Source organism: Marmota marmota, unplaced genomic scaffold, assembly GCF_001458135.2.
Source record: "Marmota marmota marmota unplaced genomic scaffold, marMar, whole genome shotgun sequence".
NCBI classification, from domain to species: domain Eukaryota; kingdom Metazoa; phylum Chordata; class Mammalia; order Rodentia; family Sciuridae; genus Marmota; species Marmota marmota.
In genome coordinates, this window is record NW_026000101.1 from 4652111 (window position 1) to 4668380 (window position 16270).

General features: G+C 38.1%; 1 protein-coding gene across 3 annotated transcripts in view; it reads left to right on the forward strand.

The window, feature by feature from the left end:
• Tmem245 (transmembrane protein 245) overlaps window positions 1–16270 on the forward strand; it is an 82801-nt gene that overhangs the window by 388 nt on the left and 66143 nt on the right. For all 3 annotated transcript variants that reach the window (XM_048783236.1, XM_048783237.1, XM_048783238.1), the window contains exons 1-3: window positions 1–169; window positions 7596–7713; window positions 9205–9306. The exon at window positions 1–169 is cut by the window's left edge. In XM_048783236.1, coding sequence (XP_048639193.1) covers window positions 1–169; window positions 7596–7713; window positions 9205–9306 — 389 coding nt within the window. The remainder of the gene's footprint in view (window positions 170–7595; window positions 7714–9204; window positions 9307–16270) is intronic.

Sequence of the window (16270 nt, forward strand, 5' to 3'; positions counted from 1 at the left end):
CCTGGGCGAGCAGGCGCTGCGCCGCCGCCGCCTGCTGCTGCTGCTGGGCGCGGGCGGCCCGCTGCTCTATGGCCTCTACTGCCTTGGCAACTACCTGGGCGTGCAGGTGCTGCTGGCCCACGCGGGCGCGCTCATCTGCCAGGGGCTGGACTACTTCAGCAGCCTGTGGGTGAGTGAGCGAGTGGCGGGCCGGGCCCCCTAGGCGGCTTGCCCCTTCGCGCACCCTGGTGTGTTGGGTCGCTACCGTGCAGTTCCGACTCGTTGCGAAAGGGCGACCAAAGGTCCTCACCTGTGCTGCAGTGAGGGTCGGCGCCTCCTGCCTACCTACACCTGGAAACTTGGCTTACTATCTTCCAATTTGAGGCGGGTGCGATTTGCAACATCCCAGGGCAACAAGTGCCCTGGCTGAGAAGGCCTGTTGCACTTTGTGGGCAGAGGCCCCAGAGAGGGAGTGATTAGTTTTACTCCGGGTTGGAGAGGGAGGGCTGCCTTGGCCACTCTTAGTTATGTAGATCTGGGTGCCAGATCTGGAAGGGATCCTAGAGTTCAGTTTGTTATCCTACGGATAGGAGAGGTGACTTACTACCAGGCCAGGACGAGTTAAGGACAAAGAAAGGACTGACTAATTCAGCTTTCTCAAGTCCTAAACAAAACTTTCTTCACAGTCAGGTGTTGCCTCTCAATTCAGGTCTTTAATAAAGAGTGCGTGCGAGGCCCTGGGTGCTGAGCGCCCACACTCTACTTCTGGGGAACTACTTTTGTTGTGCGGTGATCAAGGCACACATCCCTTCCTGCCTGGATTATAGCGTCCTGCTGGGTGAAGGAGGTAGATTTGTGATGCTCGGATCATCACGAGTTTACTCTTACAAAACCAGGGAGCCTTAGTTCAGAGATAACCTTTTAACACACTTTCCAGCTCGTTCTTTTGTGGGCCGGTTTATCCACATACCTAACTGGGAACTATTGAAAACAAGTGGATAGTTGATGCTTAAGAATGTTAAGAATGTTGATCAGTACTACAGGGGCTGGGGGTATAGCTCAGTGGTAAAGTGTGCTTATATGTTGGAGGCTCCTGGGTTTTGTCCCCAGCCCCTCAAGGAACAACAAAAGCGCCCCCCACCAACCCATTTAAATAATTTGGTTCACTTTTGTCGAAATAAAGTTCAGTGTAACTTAACCTAATTAAGTTGCGAAATAATTCCTCTTATCTGGTTTTGAATTGCCTGAGGTAATTGGTAGGGTGGTTAATCCCAGAACTCCTGTCTTCTCATGCTTATGGATATCATCTCTCAGTTCCACTTTTCAGTTCAGATTTTAAAGTTGGTCAAACATGATGTTAGGACCTTTGTGAGGGATTTAAAAAAATGCTAAGATGCAAGCTGTGTCTTCAAGGTGCATATATAGTCTTATGAGATTTCTCTTTTTTTTGTTGTGGATTGAACCCAGGGCTTCATGCATATTAAACGTGTGTTCTACTTTGGTCCCCCATATGTGAGCCTTTTTCTAATGGAGACATTTATCTGCATATGAGACATTTATCTGATATGCAGATAAATGTTCATTACCCACCAGTTATGGGCCACAGACTCAGAAGTCACAATTTTTTTTTTTTTTTTTTAAATGCTGGGAAGTGAGCCCAGGGCCTTGAGCATGCTTCTGCTCTACCACAGAGCTACACCACCCACTCTGTGGTTCATTTTTACGGAGCACAGTTCAGTGCTCTTACCTTGTATCATGGTTTACTTAAGTGGATTGAATGCCACATAGAAGGCAGACTACTGTGTGCCCATAAGAAGAACGACATGGGGGTTGGAGATGTGGCTCAAGCGGTAGCGCGCTCGCCTGGCATGCGTGCGGCCCGGGTTCGATCCTCAGCACCACATACAAACAAAGATGTTGTGTCCGCCGAAAACTAGAAAATAAATATTACAAAAAAAAAAAAAAAAAGAAGAAGAACGACATGCTTGTTATCCTCAAGAAATTAATATTGTCAAAATCAGACACATTTACAGATTCTGCTAACATTTCTGACTGTTGATACTGCCCGAGTAGCATAGTCAAACTGTAGGAAATTAGGAACAGAAAGATCTGTCATGTATGACTAGTAAGTATTTTCATCTGGAGCAAAATGAGTTTGTCGGTTAGGTGAACAGTTAGGGGAAAGAGAGGCAACTCTGCCAGTCCCTCTTCAGACGCTCAATTCAGTGGAAAGAGTTGAGGAAGTGGGTACCTGGGAAGAAGTATCTGCAGTTCAGTGTATGTAGCTTTGAATATCTTTATACTGAAAATAAACCCTCATGTTTCCTTTTTCTTGTGTGGGTTGTAGATGGTGAGTGGCAAGGAAGGGCCAGATAGATTACTGGGGGTTGGAGGGAAAAGGCTCAAACTTTTTTTTTTTTTTTTTTTTGTGGTGGTGGTTGTGGTGGCAATGAAGATTGAACCAGGGCCTTTGTATGCTAAGCATGTGCTCAGCCACTGAGCTACCTAAGTCAGCTGTTGGTCCACAGTGATGGGAGCAAAGGAGAAGGGGCTTAAAAACCAGCAAACCTATAAGTGAGTAGGGAGTGGTAAAAGCTCTACATTTGAGAATAGGGACTCTGCATTACCTGAATTTGAGAGAAGCAGGCTTAGAGTTTTGCTGAAGTAGTGCTTAGGGCTGGGTAGTTGAGTTGGGGTAAAGTTTACTTGGAAAACAGAGTCCTTAGCCCTCTGTGGAAAGTGCTGATTAAGGCCTGACCTGCAGCAAGATGGCTGTGTGACCGCCAGGGGCCCTCTCTGTAATTCTTCTCATTGTCCACAGCAGTTTTGTTTTTTGAGCCTAAGCAGGGCTGCCTGGTACAGAACAGCAGTCTTTATGCTTTCTAGACATCTTGTAAATGTGAGCCTGTTGCCGAAAAGAGGGATAGGTAAGAGAGGTAGAGAGAAAAATTACATTTGGGTAATCCACATTTTGGTGAACTGACATTTCATACATTTAAGATCCAAGGTTTGAACATTTACCATGTGCCAGGCACTGGATTAGGTTTTTTCATGGATGTAATTTTGTTCTCAGTCCTGTGAAATGGGAGGAAGGAATTTCATATCTGAGAAAACTAATTTAGAGGTTGATCTGTGCATGCTGTCAGTTAACGGCCTTCATTGGACCTACCAGCAAGTGAAATCTTGCTGTCACCAAAACTCTAGTAACCTTCAGTAAGGATTTTAAAACGTTTTTCCCATTGGCTTATGTTTAAAAAAATTTTTAGTTTGATTTTTAAAAATGTCAATTGACTTTAGTTATCAGGAAAAATAGGATTGGACTAACCACAACTGTTCTCCCAAAGATCCCTGGATTCTAGTTACCTAGAAACCTTAGTCATTCTTTCTCTGTTGTGTCCCTTTATCTATGCAGTTTTTGCAGGTCCTTTCCAGTTTTCCTTTGTAGTGTCCTGAGTGCCTGTGCTTTTTTTTGTCACAGTTTATCTTTGTAATTCATCTTTTTTTTTAAAAAAAAAATTTATTTTTTAGTTGTAGTTGCACACAATACCTCTATTTGTATGTGGTCTGAGGATCAAACCCAGGGCCTCGGGGTTCGCACATGTTAGGAGAGTGCTCTACCACTGAGCCACAACTCCAGCCCCCTTTGTAGTTCCTCTTGATGTCACTTTGGATCACTTCAACTTTTGTCTCCAGTTTCCTCCTAACCCTCTATTATGCTTATAGGTAAAAGACTAATTAATTCATTATGTTATGAGTAATTCCTTTCAATAATAAATAAAATAAAAATCTTAAAATTAGAATATTGTCCTGACACTGATTTCATAATGCTTAAAAAAAAAAAATTGGGCTGGGGATATACTGTATTTTACTGCATAATCCTCACAGATTTTATGCCAAGCTTTTGGCAAAAAGTGGGGTATGATCTTTATTTGAAGTTTTTCTTTAAAAAAATTTTGTTGGTATTATTTAAAAATAATTTATTACTAAACACTCTTTGCTGCAAATTAGGATGCATGGAATATTTATAAATATATGTGGTAAATTATGTGGTAAATATGGTAGCTCAGTGGTAGAGCACTTGCTTAGGATGTGCAAGGCCCTGGGTTCTCAGCACATATTCCCCGGAGGGCCCGTCCCCCCAAAGTTTTTGTTGCACCAAGCAGACGTGTGATTCAGCTTGACCTCTCCTCATGGTGTGGAGTTGTGCATGATAAATCTGAAAAACTGATGACCTCCCTTGCTTCACATCTTTTGTTATTGTTGTTTGTTTTTGGTACTGGGATTGAATCCAGGGGCACTTAACCATTGGGTTACTTCCTCAGCCCATTTTTTGCAAGTTGCTTTAGGACCTCACTAAATTGCTGAGGTTGGCTTTGTTCCCATCTCTCCCCCTTAGTTCAAACTTAATAGAAAATTTGAAGACTGAGCTGGACACAGTGGCGCATGCCTGTAATCCCAGCAATTTCAGAGACTGAGACATAAGATCACAATTTTGAGGCCAACTTCAGCAACTTTGGCCTTAAGCAGCTTAGCTAGCCCCTGTCTCAAAAAAAGAGTAGTAGAACTCCTCTGAGTTTAATCCCCAGTCCCGCCCCCCTAAATGAAGGCCATTTATAGTTTTGCAGTAGTAATAGATTTCTTTTCTTCATAGTTTCTGTTCCCATTGTTTTCATCTTAATTAAAAAAAAAACAAAGCAAACAACAACAACAACAACAAAAAAAACCAGGAGATGGACTTGCCTTGTGATCTGAGACAGACAGGACCCTACTCTTGGCCACTCAGTCCTGGTTGTGTAAAGTGACCATGGGCTTGGCTGGTATCTAAGTTTCTGCTGTTGGGTTTGCTCCATTCTACTTCTAAACGCTGCTTAAGTTTGTTCCTGGTTACCTGGTAGCAGTGAAGAAGTTTCCAGAGCTTAGTTCTTTTAGTTAAAGACCTTTATTATAAAAAAATTCTTGACTCTTAGGTTTCCATATGACAAAAAGAATAGTTCACAAATTAGAATTAAGCTATTTTAAAGGAAAATGAAATACTTGAAGCAATTGCTGATTCTGGCTCTATTAGGGCTTGGGTACCATAATTTGAGACTTGTTTTCTTCTCTCTGAAAAAGACTTAGGAAATGTTCTGCAAAAATACACTACTGAAGCAAGCCAGGTTTTTCCAGTTGATGCCCAGAGGACAATAAATAGCATGAAGACATAGTCTAAAAGGAATCTCTACTTAATGTTTTATGAACTTAATATGTTGTTTAGCCAGGATCATGTGGTTTATCATTACAAATGAAAGGAAAATGTGATTGTTGATTAGTTTGCTTTACTTGCAGTGCTAAGTAAATTTTGTTAACTTTTATGCAGCTTAGGTGGTATCTGCACATTAGTACTGAAAATGACTATGGACTATGTACTTTGAAAAGGAGACATGGTTGGTATTTGAAGAAAATAAATTTGGGAATGTGTTCCCTCTTATCTCGTTTATTCATCGGTTTATGTGCAGGTGAGAATTCACACATGAACAGATTTGCTTACAGGCTAAATATATCTAAAGTTGACTTGTTGACCTCAGGCTTCTGTGTTAGTGAAGGTTTAAGAATAAAAAACTTCATAGGGGTCTGAGACTAGGACCTATATGGAGACTGGGAAGGTGTCTCATGCTAGGCTTGGCCTGGCATGTACAGAGGTACTGGGTAGACCCTAGTACTGCAAGAATAATGAAAAAAAATTGTGTATCAAATGTGAAAATATACTCATTTTCACTGTTATTTAAAGAAAATATTTGATGATTTAAAAACTTGACTCTTATAAAATGTGCTCATGATCTAAAGAACTATTTAAGTAGCCTAGAAGTTTATTTGTAAATGATCCCTTTTCTTTGCCACTGTCCCCATATAGATGTTGCTATTGTTGGCTGATGTACAGCCTTTTAAATTTCTATCTGTGCCTTAAAAAGTTAAGGGTTTAAAAAAATTTTTTTTTAAATGGATTTCATACATATATTTCTGCACTTTCTTCATTTATCCTTGTATTGTGGACTTCTTCCTCTTTGGTGCTTATATAGACTTATTTCTTTTTAATACTGCTGTAGTAGATGTCCCCGCCCACCATGGTTTTTAGAAAGTGTTTCTGACAGATTATTTTAGTTCTGAGTTTGTATAAGAATATTCTGATAAACATTTTAAATAATTGTAGAATCAGTGTTTAAAGTCTGCTGAGGGTAGACTTTCCTACCTTGTCATCCCCAAATTATGGCCAGCAATTGTTCAAATGTAGCTTATTCTGTTTTCAGAGTACTATCATTTGTTAGAAAACTTTATTTTCATATTGAGCTGAAATTTGTTGCTTCCTAATTTCCATTTATTATTATTTCTGCTTTAGAACCCCAGAAAATTAAGTCTCAGACCTCTTCCATGTGACATTTTCCCAGCTATTTGAAGACAGCTATCAACCTTGATATTCTATTTTCTTTTCTAAGCTGCTGTTCTTTCCCAGCTATGTGTATCACATATGCTATAATTTCCATTTTCTTTCTCAGCCTGATTTTATTGTTCATGCAGTTTGATAGTGCAGAATTCATCGAGACAGTCACTTTCCCTGATACTAATATGGTCCTTAATAAATAGTCAGAAGCTACGAACCATTTTAAGACTTAAAGATTATTTTTATTGATAGATATGACCACAGTAATGTAGGAGATGGGTTCTTTTTCCTTGTAATAATGCTTAATTAATTTATTTTTTTTTACTTAATTATTTTAAGTAAAATAATTTTTATTTTTTTTTACCTAACTATTTCAGTAAAGTCCTTTAATTTCCTTGTAATAATTTTTCTTTATGTTCTGAATTATATCTTTTCTTTTTTAATTTTTTTTTCAAGGTTCATGTCAAACTTAAATTTTTCATTCTTGGACTGAGTTCTTGGTGTTCAAAGAGTGTGTATTTCTTCCATCTTTTATAAATGCTCTATGAAATACAAGTTCTGTAGGCTACACTGGTGTACTGTGATGCTTCTTGAGGCCTAGTCATTCAGCTTTAGAGAGGGAGAGGGTGGTTCTTCTGTTTTCAAGTCTTGCCATTTCTTTCACTAGTAATGTTTTCATGTGCACTACTTCAGCTTTATCTCAGAGGGTCACACCTCAGCAAGCTGCCTAATTCCTTTTACAGTGACATCTGTTTGATGGCCTTAAAAAAAAAAAATCATCACGGGCTGAAATAGAATCTTTTTAGAAATCTTTTTTCTCCTTTTCATTTTTTCCCTAAACATTAATCGATGTTGAAAACAGAAATTCCACAAGATTTGGGTTACAATTTAAATCCATGGTTTATTTATTGAATATTTCACTTTAAGTATTTTTATACATAAAATGGGTTTTGAACTTTAATGTCTTAAGTTTAAACAATATAGTTTTTGTTTTGAATATTTAAATATTGCTACATGAAATTTCAAATGCCTGTTTATCTCAAAATAATTTATCTAAACAGGGGAGGAGGACCTAGGCATGAATCTTCTCTGCTGTATGCAGAGCACTGTTGGGATACAATGCTTACAAATGTTGTATAATTGTTTGCTCTTTTTCATGTATATGTATTTTACAGCTTTGTCTATATTTCATTTATTTAAGATCTGGACGTTGGTAGTTGGCTATGTGTTGACTGTTTCATTCAAGTGGAATACAAGCACTGAACGCTACTTGAGAGCAATTTCAATTCCTGTCTGGATTATATTGCTTTTTCATTTAGGTGGGTCCCTTCTTTTTGGAAAACAAAAAGTCTGGGTTAAGTTCAGTAGAGACTGACTATGAATGAAAGTGGATTCTTTTTAGTGCTGTGTTACATTTAAAATTCTTTTTAATTTTTAGAAAATGTTATGCTTTAGTTTTTTATTAATCTTGAATGAAAATGATATGCTTTTAAAATATCTTTTAATTATTTCAGTAAAGTCCTTTAAAAGCAAATATATCTTAAAAGGTAGAACACGCATGACTGTCATTCGTGGCATTTTGTTGACCGTCCTGCTTGGCATATGGATACGCATTCAAGGACTAGGAGAGGCCCCTGTATATCACACAGTTAAAAGGACTGAAGATAAGAGGGGGGAGCTGAGCCAGTGGGGCTGGGAGGAGGTGGAGATAGAGATATAAAATGTGAAGGCCGGTTTCTAATAGTGGAAGGCTTTCTGTCCTGTGTAGTTTAAGCAGATCTCTGTAGTCATGGGTAGCTTCAGAGAAAGTCCTTGTTCCCCATAGAGACTGTCAGGTGTCACAGCTGCTCCGAGTAATGAGTTCCCTGTTGTGTGAAACCACCCACTGTCATCTGGGGGGCTGCTAGGATGTGGTTGAGTGATTTTTTTTTTTTTTTTCCCCCAGCATGATGCATATGGTTGGGACTTTTTATTTCCAAGTCTGAGTTAATGGGAATAATAAGTTCTAATTTAAAAAACAAAATTCAGTGGTTTCTAAACAGAAAATAAATTTATTTAATTTTTTTTTGGTTTTTAGACTATCAACTTCTAAATTAATTTTTAGAGCTATTTATTGTTATAAACAACAACAAAAAACAGTCAATTGAAAATGTCTGCTTAGAGTCAGATGCTGCACAAAAGCAGCCTTCTCTAGCTTTGCTGAGTTGGAGTACTTCAGTTTATGTGTAAGATCGATGGTCTTACAGACTCCTTTTGACCTTGGGGAAGGGAGAGGAGGGAGGCAGGCCAGTATGTCCTTGTGGCTCTGATGGACTCAGGCAGGTGGAAGTGGTTAGAGACATTGACCTAACCCATAGCAACCTGTTAACACTTTACTACTGAGGAGCATACGTTGAAGCTTTTGCCGTGTCCTTTTGGGCCATTAAGTTCTCTCTTGAAAGAGAGGTTCACACCGCGTGGGTATTTTCAGAAAATCTAGTCAGGTTCCATGACTTCAGGGTCTGTTCCTGATTCTGCTCATTTTGGGGTCAGGTGGGTGGTTGAGTTTGAGTTGATCTTTAGAATGGACTAGATTCCTTAGGCAGTACAAGCCCATTAAGGGCAGGCTGGCACGAACCTGAGTGGAGCCTTTGAGAGCATGGAATGGCGGTGTTCTGTTTATGGCCTTTAAAAAGCTTTTTTTCCCTGTGAAATAATTTTGTAGTTAGCATATATACTAAATTATTTTGTCAGTCAACAAAACTGTTTCTTTTATGAACATGTACTAGGTTTTGATTTAACTAAAAATGTTAATTCTTAATGATTTTCAGCATCCCTGGCTGGCTCATGGAGAATTCCAGTGTTCCTGGTTATTGTTTTCCTGATGTCTGTGGGCACCCTGTATGAAAAACAGAATGGAAGGGAGTCTGCTGGTAAGAAACAGTGCATTCTGTGAATATTATTGTTAGAAGAATTTTGGAGAATAACTTTTATTAAAAAAAAGCTATGATGAAGTAGTTTTAAATCTACTTAAAAAACCTGTAGTGGTTTCTAAACAGAAAATAAATTTATTTAAATATTTTTTTGGTTTTTAGACTATCATTTTCTTTTTGTATACCCTTTCCCCAGTACTGGGGATTAAACCTAGGGATGCTTTTACTACAGAGCTATATCCCCAGCCCTTTTTATTTTTTTTTATTTTGAGACAGGATCTCAATAAGTTGCTGAGGATGGTTTCAGACTTGTGATCCTCCTGAGACTACAGGTCTGCCAGCCACACCCAGCTCTTTTTTTTGTATTTTTTATTGAGATATAATTCGTATAATATACAATATACTGTCAACCATTTAATGACATTTAGGATATTTACAAAATTATTGTGCAACCCTTAGCTCTCCTAATTCCATGACACTTTTGTCATCCCAAAAGGAAACCCCTACACATACATTAGGACTTCATTCCTTTTTATAGTTGGATAATATTCCATCATATGGATATACCATATTTTGTTTATCCATTCATCAGTTGCTGGATGTTTGGGTTGTTTCCATCTTTTTTTCTGTTCTGAATGGTGCTGCTATGTTTGAATAGTCATTTTCAACTTTTTTATTTTTTGAGGTAATGAGGGATTGAACTCAGGGGCACTTGACCACTGAGTCACTCCCCAGCCCTATTTTGTATTTAGAGACTGGGTCTCACTGATTTGTTTAGCACCTTGCTTTTGCTGAGGCTGGCTTTGAACTTGAGATCCTCCTGCTTCAGCATCCTGAACCACTGGTATTATAGGCATGCACCACTGCACCTGGCTCATTTTCAACTTTTTAAAATTCCTTTTTTAAAATTTTTAATTTAATTTTTATTTTTTTAACAAATACATAAAAATTGTGTGTATAAACTAGGTATCATGCAGTGTTTTGATACATGTATGCCCTTTTCAGTTCTTTAAGGTATTTATGTAGGAGTGAAATTATCAGGTTATATGTAGTTCTATGTTTAACTTTTCCAGGGATTGCCAAGCTATTTTCCATAGCAGCTACACCATTTTGTATCCCACCAGCAAACATGAGCGTTCCAGATTCTCCATATCCTTGCTAACACTACTTTCCATTTTTTATAATGGCCAGTATAGTGGATATGAAGTGGTATCTTGTGGTGTGGATTTCTGATAGCTAATGATGGTGAGCAGTTTTTCATGTGCTTGTTCATTATTTGCTTATCTTTTTGGAGAAATGTCTATTTAGATTCTTTGCCCTTAAGGTTGTTTGCCTTTTTGTGGTTGGGTTTCAGGAGTTCTTTATATGGTCTGGATACTTCCTAGATATATGATATGAAAGTATTTTCTTCCATTTTGGGGTTGTTTTATCCTCTTGATAGTCTCTATTGATGTGTAGACATTTTTATTTTTGATATCTAATTTTTCCATTTTTCCTTTTGTTGCCTGTGCTTTGCCCTCCAAGGTCATGAATATTTACCCCTAAGTTTTCTAATAAGAATTTTATGTTTTTATCTTATATGTAGGCCATTGATGCATTTCAAATTAATTTTTTGTTGTTGTTGGGGTTTTAGGGATTTAACCCAGAACCTCTTGCATGCTGGGCAAATGCTCTGCAACTGAGCAATACCTTCATCCTTTTTAAAACATTTCGCAGGCTGGCTGCAAATTTGTAGTCTTTCTGCTTCAGCCTCCCAAATACCTGGTGTCACAGGTGTATCTGTACCTGTCTGTAATCCACATTTTATACTTGTGTCATAGCATCTTTCTCTGTCAGTGAATATGCTTCTACAGCATTGTTTTTAGCATCTTCATTTTATTTTAATCACATTTTATTTTAAACACACTGGTGTGTTTGTACAGCTTCCTTATAAAGGTGTTTTAAAAAATTAAATTGCTTTCTGTTTTATTTGGTAAATGAATAATGCCTGATAATTGTAAGATAGCTTGTATCCATAAATGTATGTTTCAAACTCTTATCTGAAACAAAGAAACCTTAATTACATATTTTGACAGTGGAAAATAGGGAATATTTTATTTTCTATTTTGCCATTTTTTAAAGTTTTCTATTTTCAGCCTGTATTCCTGTTCAGAATCTGTTAGATTCTGTGATTATATATCAGACCAATGGAAATAAATTTCCTGTCTGGGCATCTAGTGTAGAAAGCTTGGTAGTTTTGCTTGTTCCTCAGGTTAGTTTTATCTTTCTTCCTTTCCCCTAGTTGTGGGTCATTCAGACAGCTCTACTTGCTCTTTACCTCTCACCTGGGGTGGCTTTCTTTTTTGATTGCTTTTGCCCAGTGCCGATTGAGTAGGGTCAGCTCTTTGTAGGTTCTATACCTTTGGATTCAACCAAATGAATATCATAAATATCTCGGAAAAAATGACATCTGTATTTAACATTAACAGATTTTTTTCTTGTTATTATTCCCAAGAAAATACAGAATAACAGCTATTTACATAGCATTTACATTTTACCAGTATTATAAGGAATTCAAAGATGATTTAATGGGTGTGGGAGGATTTGTGTATGTTATATGGAAATCATGTAAGGAATTTGAGCATCCTCACAGTTTATTTTATGGAGGTTCTGCAACTCATCCCTTATGATATCAAGGGACAGCTGTACCTTAATCCAAGAATATGATTAATGCAGGTTTAAAACAAGGGTTTCAGCTGTTTTTTTTTTTTTTTTTTTTTTTTTAATAGAGTATAAATTCTAGTCATCTGGTAATGATAGCCTAGAGAACTGTGAGAACAAGAATTCTAAAACCATGGGGAAAAAGACCAGGTCAGTTATTGTCGTCAGCCACAAACCTAGAATAGTGGTGTGTTGGCATGCAGGCTAGATTTATGGTATTTGTGTTCTTGACTATGACAATGAAGGAAATTACAGCGTTGCAGAGTAGATGTTGAGAGCAGATTTGGAAATGTTGGTTTTCCTTGTTTTGTTTTACTCTCATTCTACCCCCTCCCTTTTTTTTTAAAAAAATATTTTTTAGTTGTCAATGGATCTTTTCTTTAATTTATTTATATGTAGTGCTGAGGATTGAACCCATGGCTTCACACATGCCAGGCAAATGCTCTACCACTGAGCCACAATTCTAGCCTGCTTCTTGATCTGGAATTCTTTTATGGTCTTCTGGTCTTAATGCTCATCATACAATAAATCTATAAAATATTTTTTTTTTCTAAATTTCTAAATATTTTTCCTCATGCCCTTAGAACCTTGTTTCTTTATGAATCAGAACTTAGCCTCTCTTGTCCATAGTGGGGCTGCTGTTTCCTTCCCTTGTGTGGATACAGTTAGGTACAGGATTGCTTCCTGGTATGGCCTGGCCTTGCTCTTGTGCGCCAGTCCCTTGTGTGGATATCCTTCTTTATGTCTTCTGAGCTTTGAATCTTTTGCTGCTGTAGAAGCTTTTGTAGTCTGTGGTTCACTAGATTCACAAAATTAGTTCTCTCGATTTCATTAAAATTCAAAGCATGAGTTTGTTTAGTTCCGAGATCCAGAAAATTCTTACGGTCATTGCTGAGTTAGTTTCAGTAGTTTCTCAGTGGCTTTCTCTTGGACCTGGGGAGCTTTTTCATTGTATTTCCTGGAAATCCAAGTTTATAAAATGTAGGGAAAAATGTTTCAGTGACTATCATGGGCTGAGAATTCTGTTTTTAAGTGTGCTCTTTGTAAATCCAACAACCAACTAACCTACCAGCCAAAACCCGCAAACCAACCAAACAAAAAATAAGCAAATAAAACTTTGTAAAACTTTGTAAAATTTGTTCATGGAGACATTTAATTTCAAAGGTTAACTGATGTGCCCACAGTCACAGAGATGAAGCTAAGATTTAAAACCAGTGTTCTTGATCCTAAGCCCAGTGTTCTTTCCCTTTCCCTGGTTCTTTCAGTAAATGACAGTTATTTAGTAAAAAAAAAATTAACAACTACTGATCCTTCTTGCACTAGTTGTAGTTGTCAACTCCTTCATTCTTCATGTTGGCCCTCTTGGTGTACCATAGCCATAGGACTTAGCTTCTCTGCCTCCTGGATTCCACAAATCTCAATCAGAAACTTGGTTTCTTAGTCCATTTTGTATTGTTATAACAGAATAGCACAGGCTGGTATCCTGAACAGGAATTTATTGCTCCAAGTTCTGGAGGCTGGGAAGTTTGATACCAAGGTGCTAGCATCTGTTGAGGGCCTGCTTGTTAAGGCAACTCAATACTTTTGGTCTCTGTCCTATAGTACTTCTTGATACCGTTACATGGTGTTTAAATTTCAGCATGAGTTTTGGAAGGAACAAACCATAGCATCTGGGGGCAGCTTCTCTGTGTCCTCTTGGCCTGTGAGAGAAGAGAAACTTTAACATTATTCCTATCTCACCGATGAGGTTCTGTTGCCTCCTCAAACATGCCATCTTAGCAAGTGGGTGAGATTGGTATTATAGTTATTTTACAGATGAAGAAACAGACTCGGCGAGCCATTTGCTCTGAGAGATTTCTTGGAAAGTAAGGGAAATAAGCATCAGGTGTATCTTTAGTAGCCTGGGTACCCATCCTGAGAAGTACTGAATACAGCTGTCTCCTGCTCTTCCTGACATTGGTAATTGTGACCAGAAGTACCTTTTCAGGGAGGAACTGATAGTTACCTAAGTTGTTTGGGATAATATGTAATATGAATGAATAACTTTGGCCCAGGTAAGCTCAAATCAGAAAAGAAAAGGAGAGAACTAAGTTTCTTACTGCTCATCTCTTGCTCCCTGATTATGGTGCTGAGAAACTTCTGGTCCACATCCCGGTCCTTCTGAAGTGATGCTAGAAGTGATCTAGAGGGAGATGTATCTTTCACATTGATAATGGAGACAGAAGCCTACTCAAGGAGACTTTGCAAGCTAGGGAGGCTTTATTTGGTATGCTGTGCCTCCTCCAGCAAGCATCTTTGGATATATTTCTGGCAACTGCCACTATTTTGTGAAAAAGAACAAAATAAATCAAGAGGTATCTCCTCATTGAGATTGTTTTCAGAATATATTTTCCCATGATTATTTAACATTGAGGTACCCATTGTTGAGTTAGTCATATTAATAGATTTTAATCTGTTTGTTTTTTCTGTCCTGATTGATGACTGCTTGTTTGAACTTGTGTAGATGTCTCACTTCATACTGCCCTCATCCCTGTGGAGACTGACGCTTGAAACCTTGGATGCTCTTTTCTTTTTTGTTTTTAGACCTTGAGTCCCAAGAATGTGTTCCCTTGTTTATGTGCCTATTTTTAGCTGGGAATTTTTATCTAATACCACGACCTTGACTAGAATCTCAGTCCTGGCATACTTCTGTCCAGACCCTTGGGTTTTTGAAGTGCTGAAGGACACCACTAGGATAGAAGTTATTAAGATGCATGTGTGTTTGATAGGAGCAGTTAATGTCTTATAGCCATAGTTTTCAAATGGTCTTTGTTGATTTTTCTGTGTTCTACTTTCATGCTTTTTTAAAGTGTGAGGTGTTCTAAAAATTGGCTGAACCATTTGTATGTTAACTAGAATGATAATCACATAATTCTCATAGATGTAGCTAAGAGTTATTGAATGTTTATTGCATATTTTACTGACATCAACAAGTTGGAGAGTTATTCTTAAGTCACAGTTTTGAGGATTTAATTTCCTTTAGTTTTCCTCAAGTCTTTCAGTGTTTACTCTATGTAAGATACTTATCACTGTGGGAGAGCTAAAAACCTCTACTAAGGGGAAGAGACTTAGGGAAATGGCTATCCTGTGATGCTAAGGAGTGAATGGTACAAAGAAATATTGTGGAAGTGATAGGACTTGTGCTTACATTTGATGCCATCAAAGCCAACAGTTTTGGTATAGATGATGGTGATAATTAAGATTTATTGGGCATTTCCTGTATACCAGGCATCATTCCAAGCGTTTTATTCAGACACACACACACACACATAGAGTTTCACTTGATTCACATGTGAAGTAGGAATTTATATGAGCCCCATTTTACACATGAGGAGACTGATGTGTAAGAACTTGACCGTGGTCATCCAGGTAGTAAGGACTGGACCTGGGATTTGAACCTGGGCCATTTTGGTTCTTCATCTGTGCTCCTGCTCCAGTTGTCTCCATAAGTCAGGTTTTTTCTTTTGAAGCTCCCAAAATACCCAGTCCTCAATAGCTTTGTAATTTATCAACATACATTTTTTTGTGTGGTTAATTCACATATGTCTCTTGCATTAGGCTCCTGGAGGCGGGTCTTTGTCTTTATCCCTCACACACATTATAGCAAGTAATGAGTGCATAAGCCCTTGCCCTCTTTTTTAAAAATTTGTTCTAATTAGTTATGCATGATAGCCATAGTGTCATCTTGGGACACCAGCCCTTGCCCTCCTAATTGTCATCTTGGAAGGAACTTGGAAGGATAGGTGAATAAGGTCCCAATCCAAATATATAACAGACTTTCTTTTCAGACTATGAGTTTAATTTCTTTCCAATTGCCTGAAAGTAGACTTCTTTCCTGCCCCTGGGATACGTATTGGAGGAGGGATAGGCTTGAGGTAGGTGAATGCTTTTGATCCTGATGTCTGACTATATCAGAGCCTTCTTGGGCTCTGGCTTGCTTATTTCTGGCAGACGGCCAGCCTTGAAATTGTTGGTTATGCAGAGCTAATTTGGAGCTAAAAGTCACTGGCTTTCTGAAGGTTTGTGGTTCTTTTCACTTGCTTGGCAGAATTCTCTGTTGTCACACTGAATATTGGTCTACCAAAGGTAAGGTCATAGATGTATGAGTGTGGTTGTATGATTTGGTGACTAAAATGGCCTGTATTCTTCGATTGTGGACAGTAGAATCCATTTTAGATGATATAAATAGTAAGTATTGTTGGTTAGAATTTAGAAATTTCTGCAT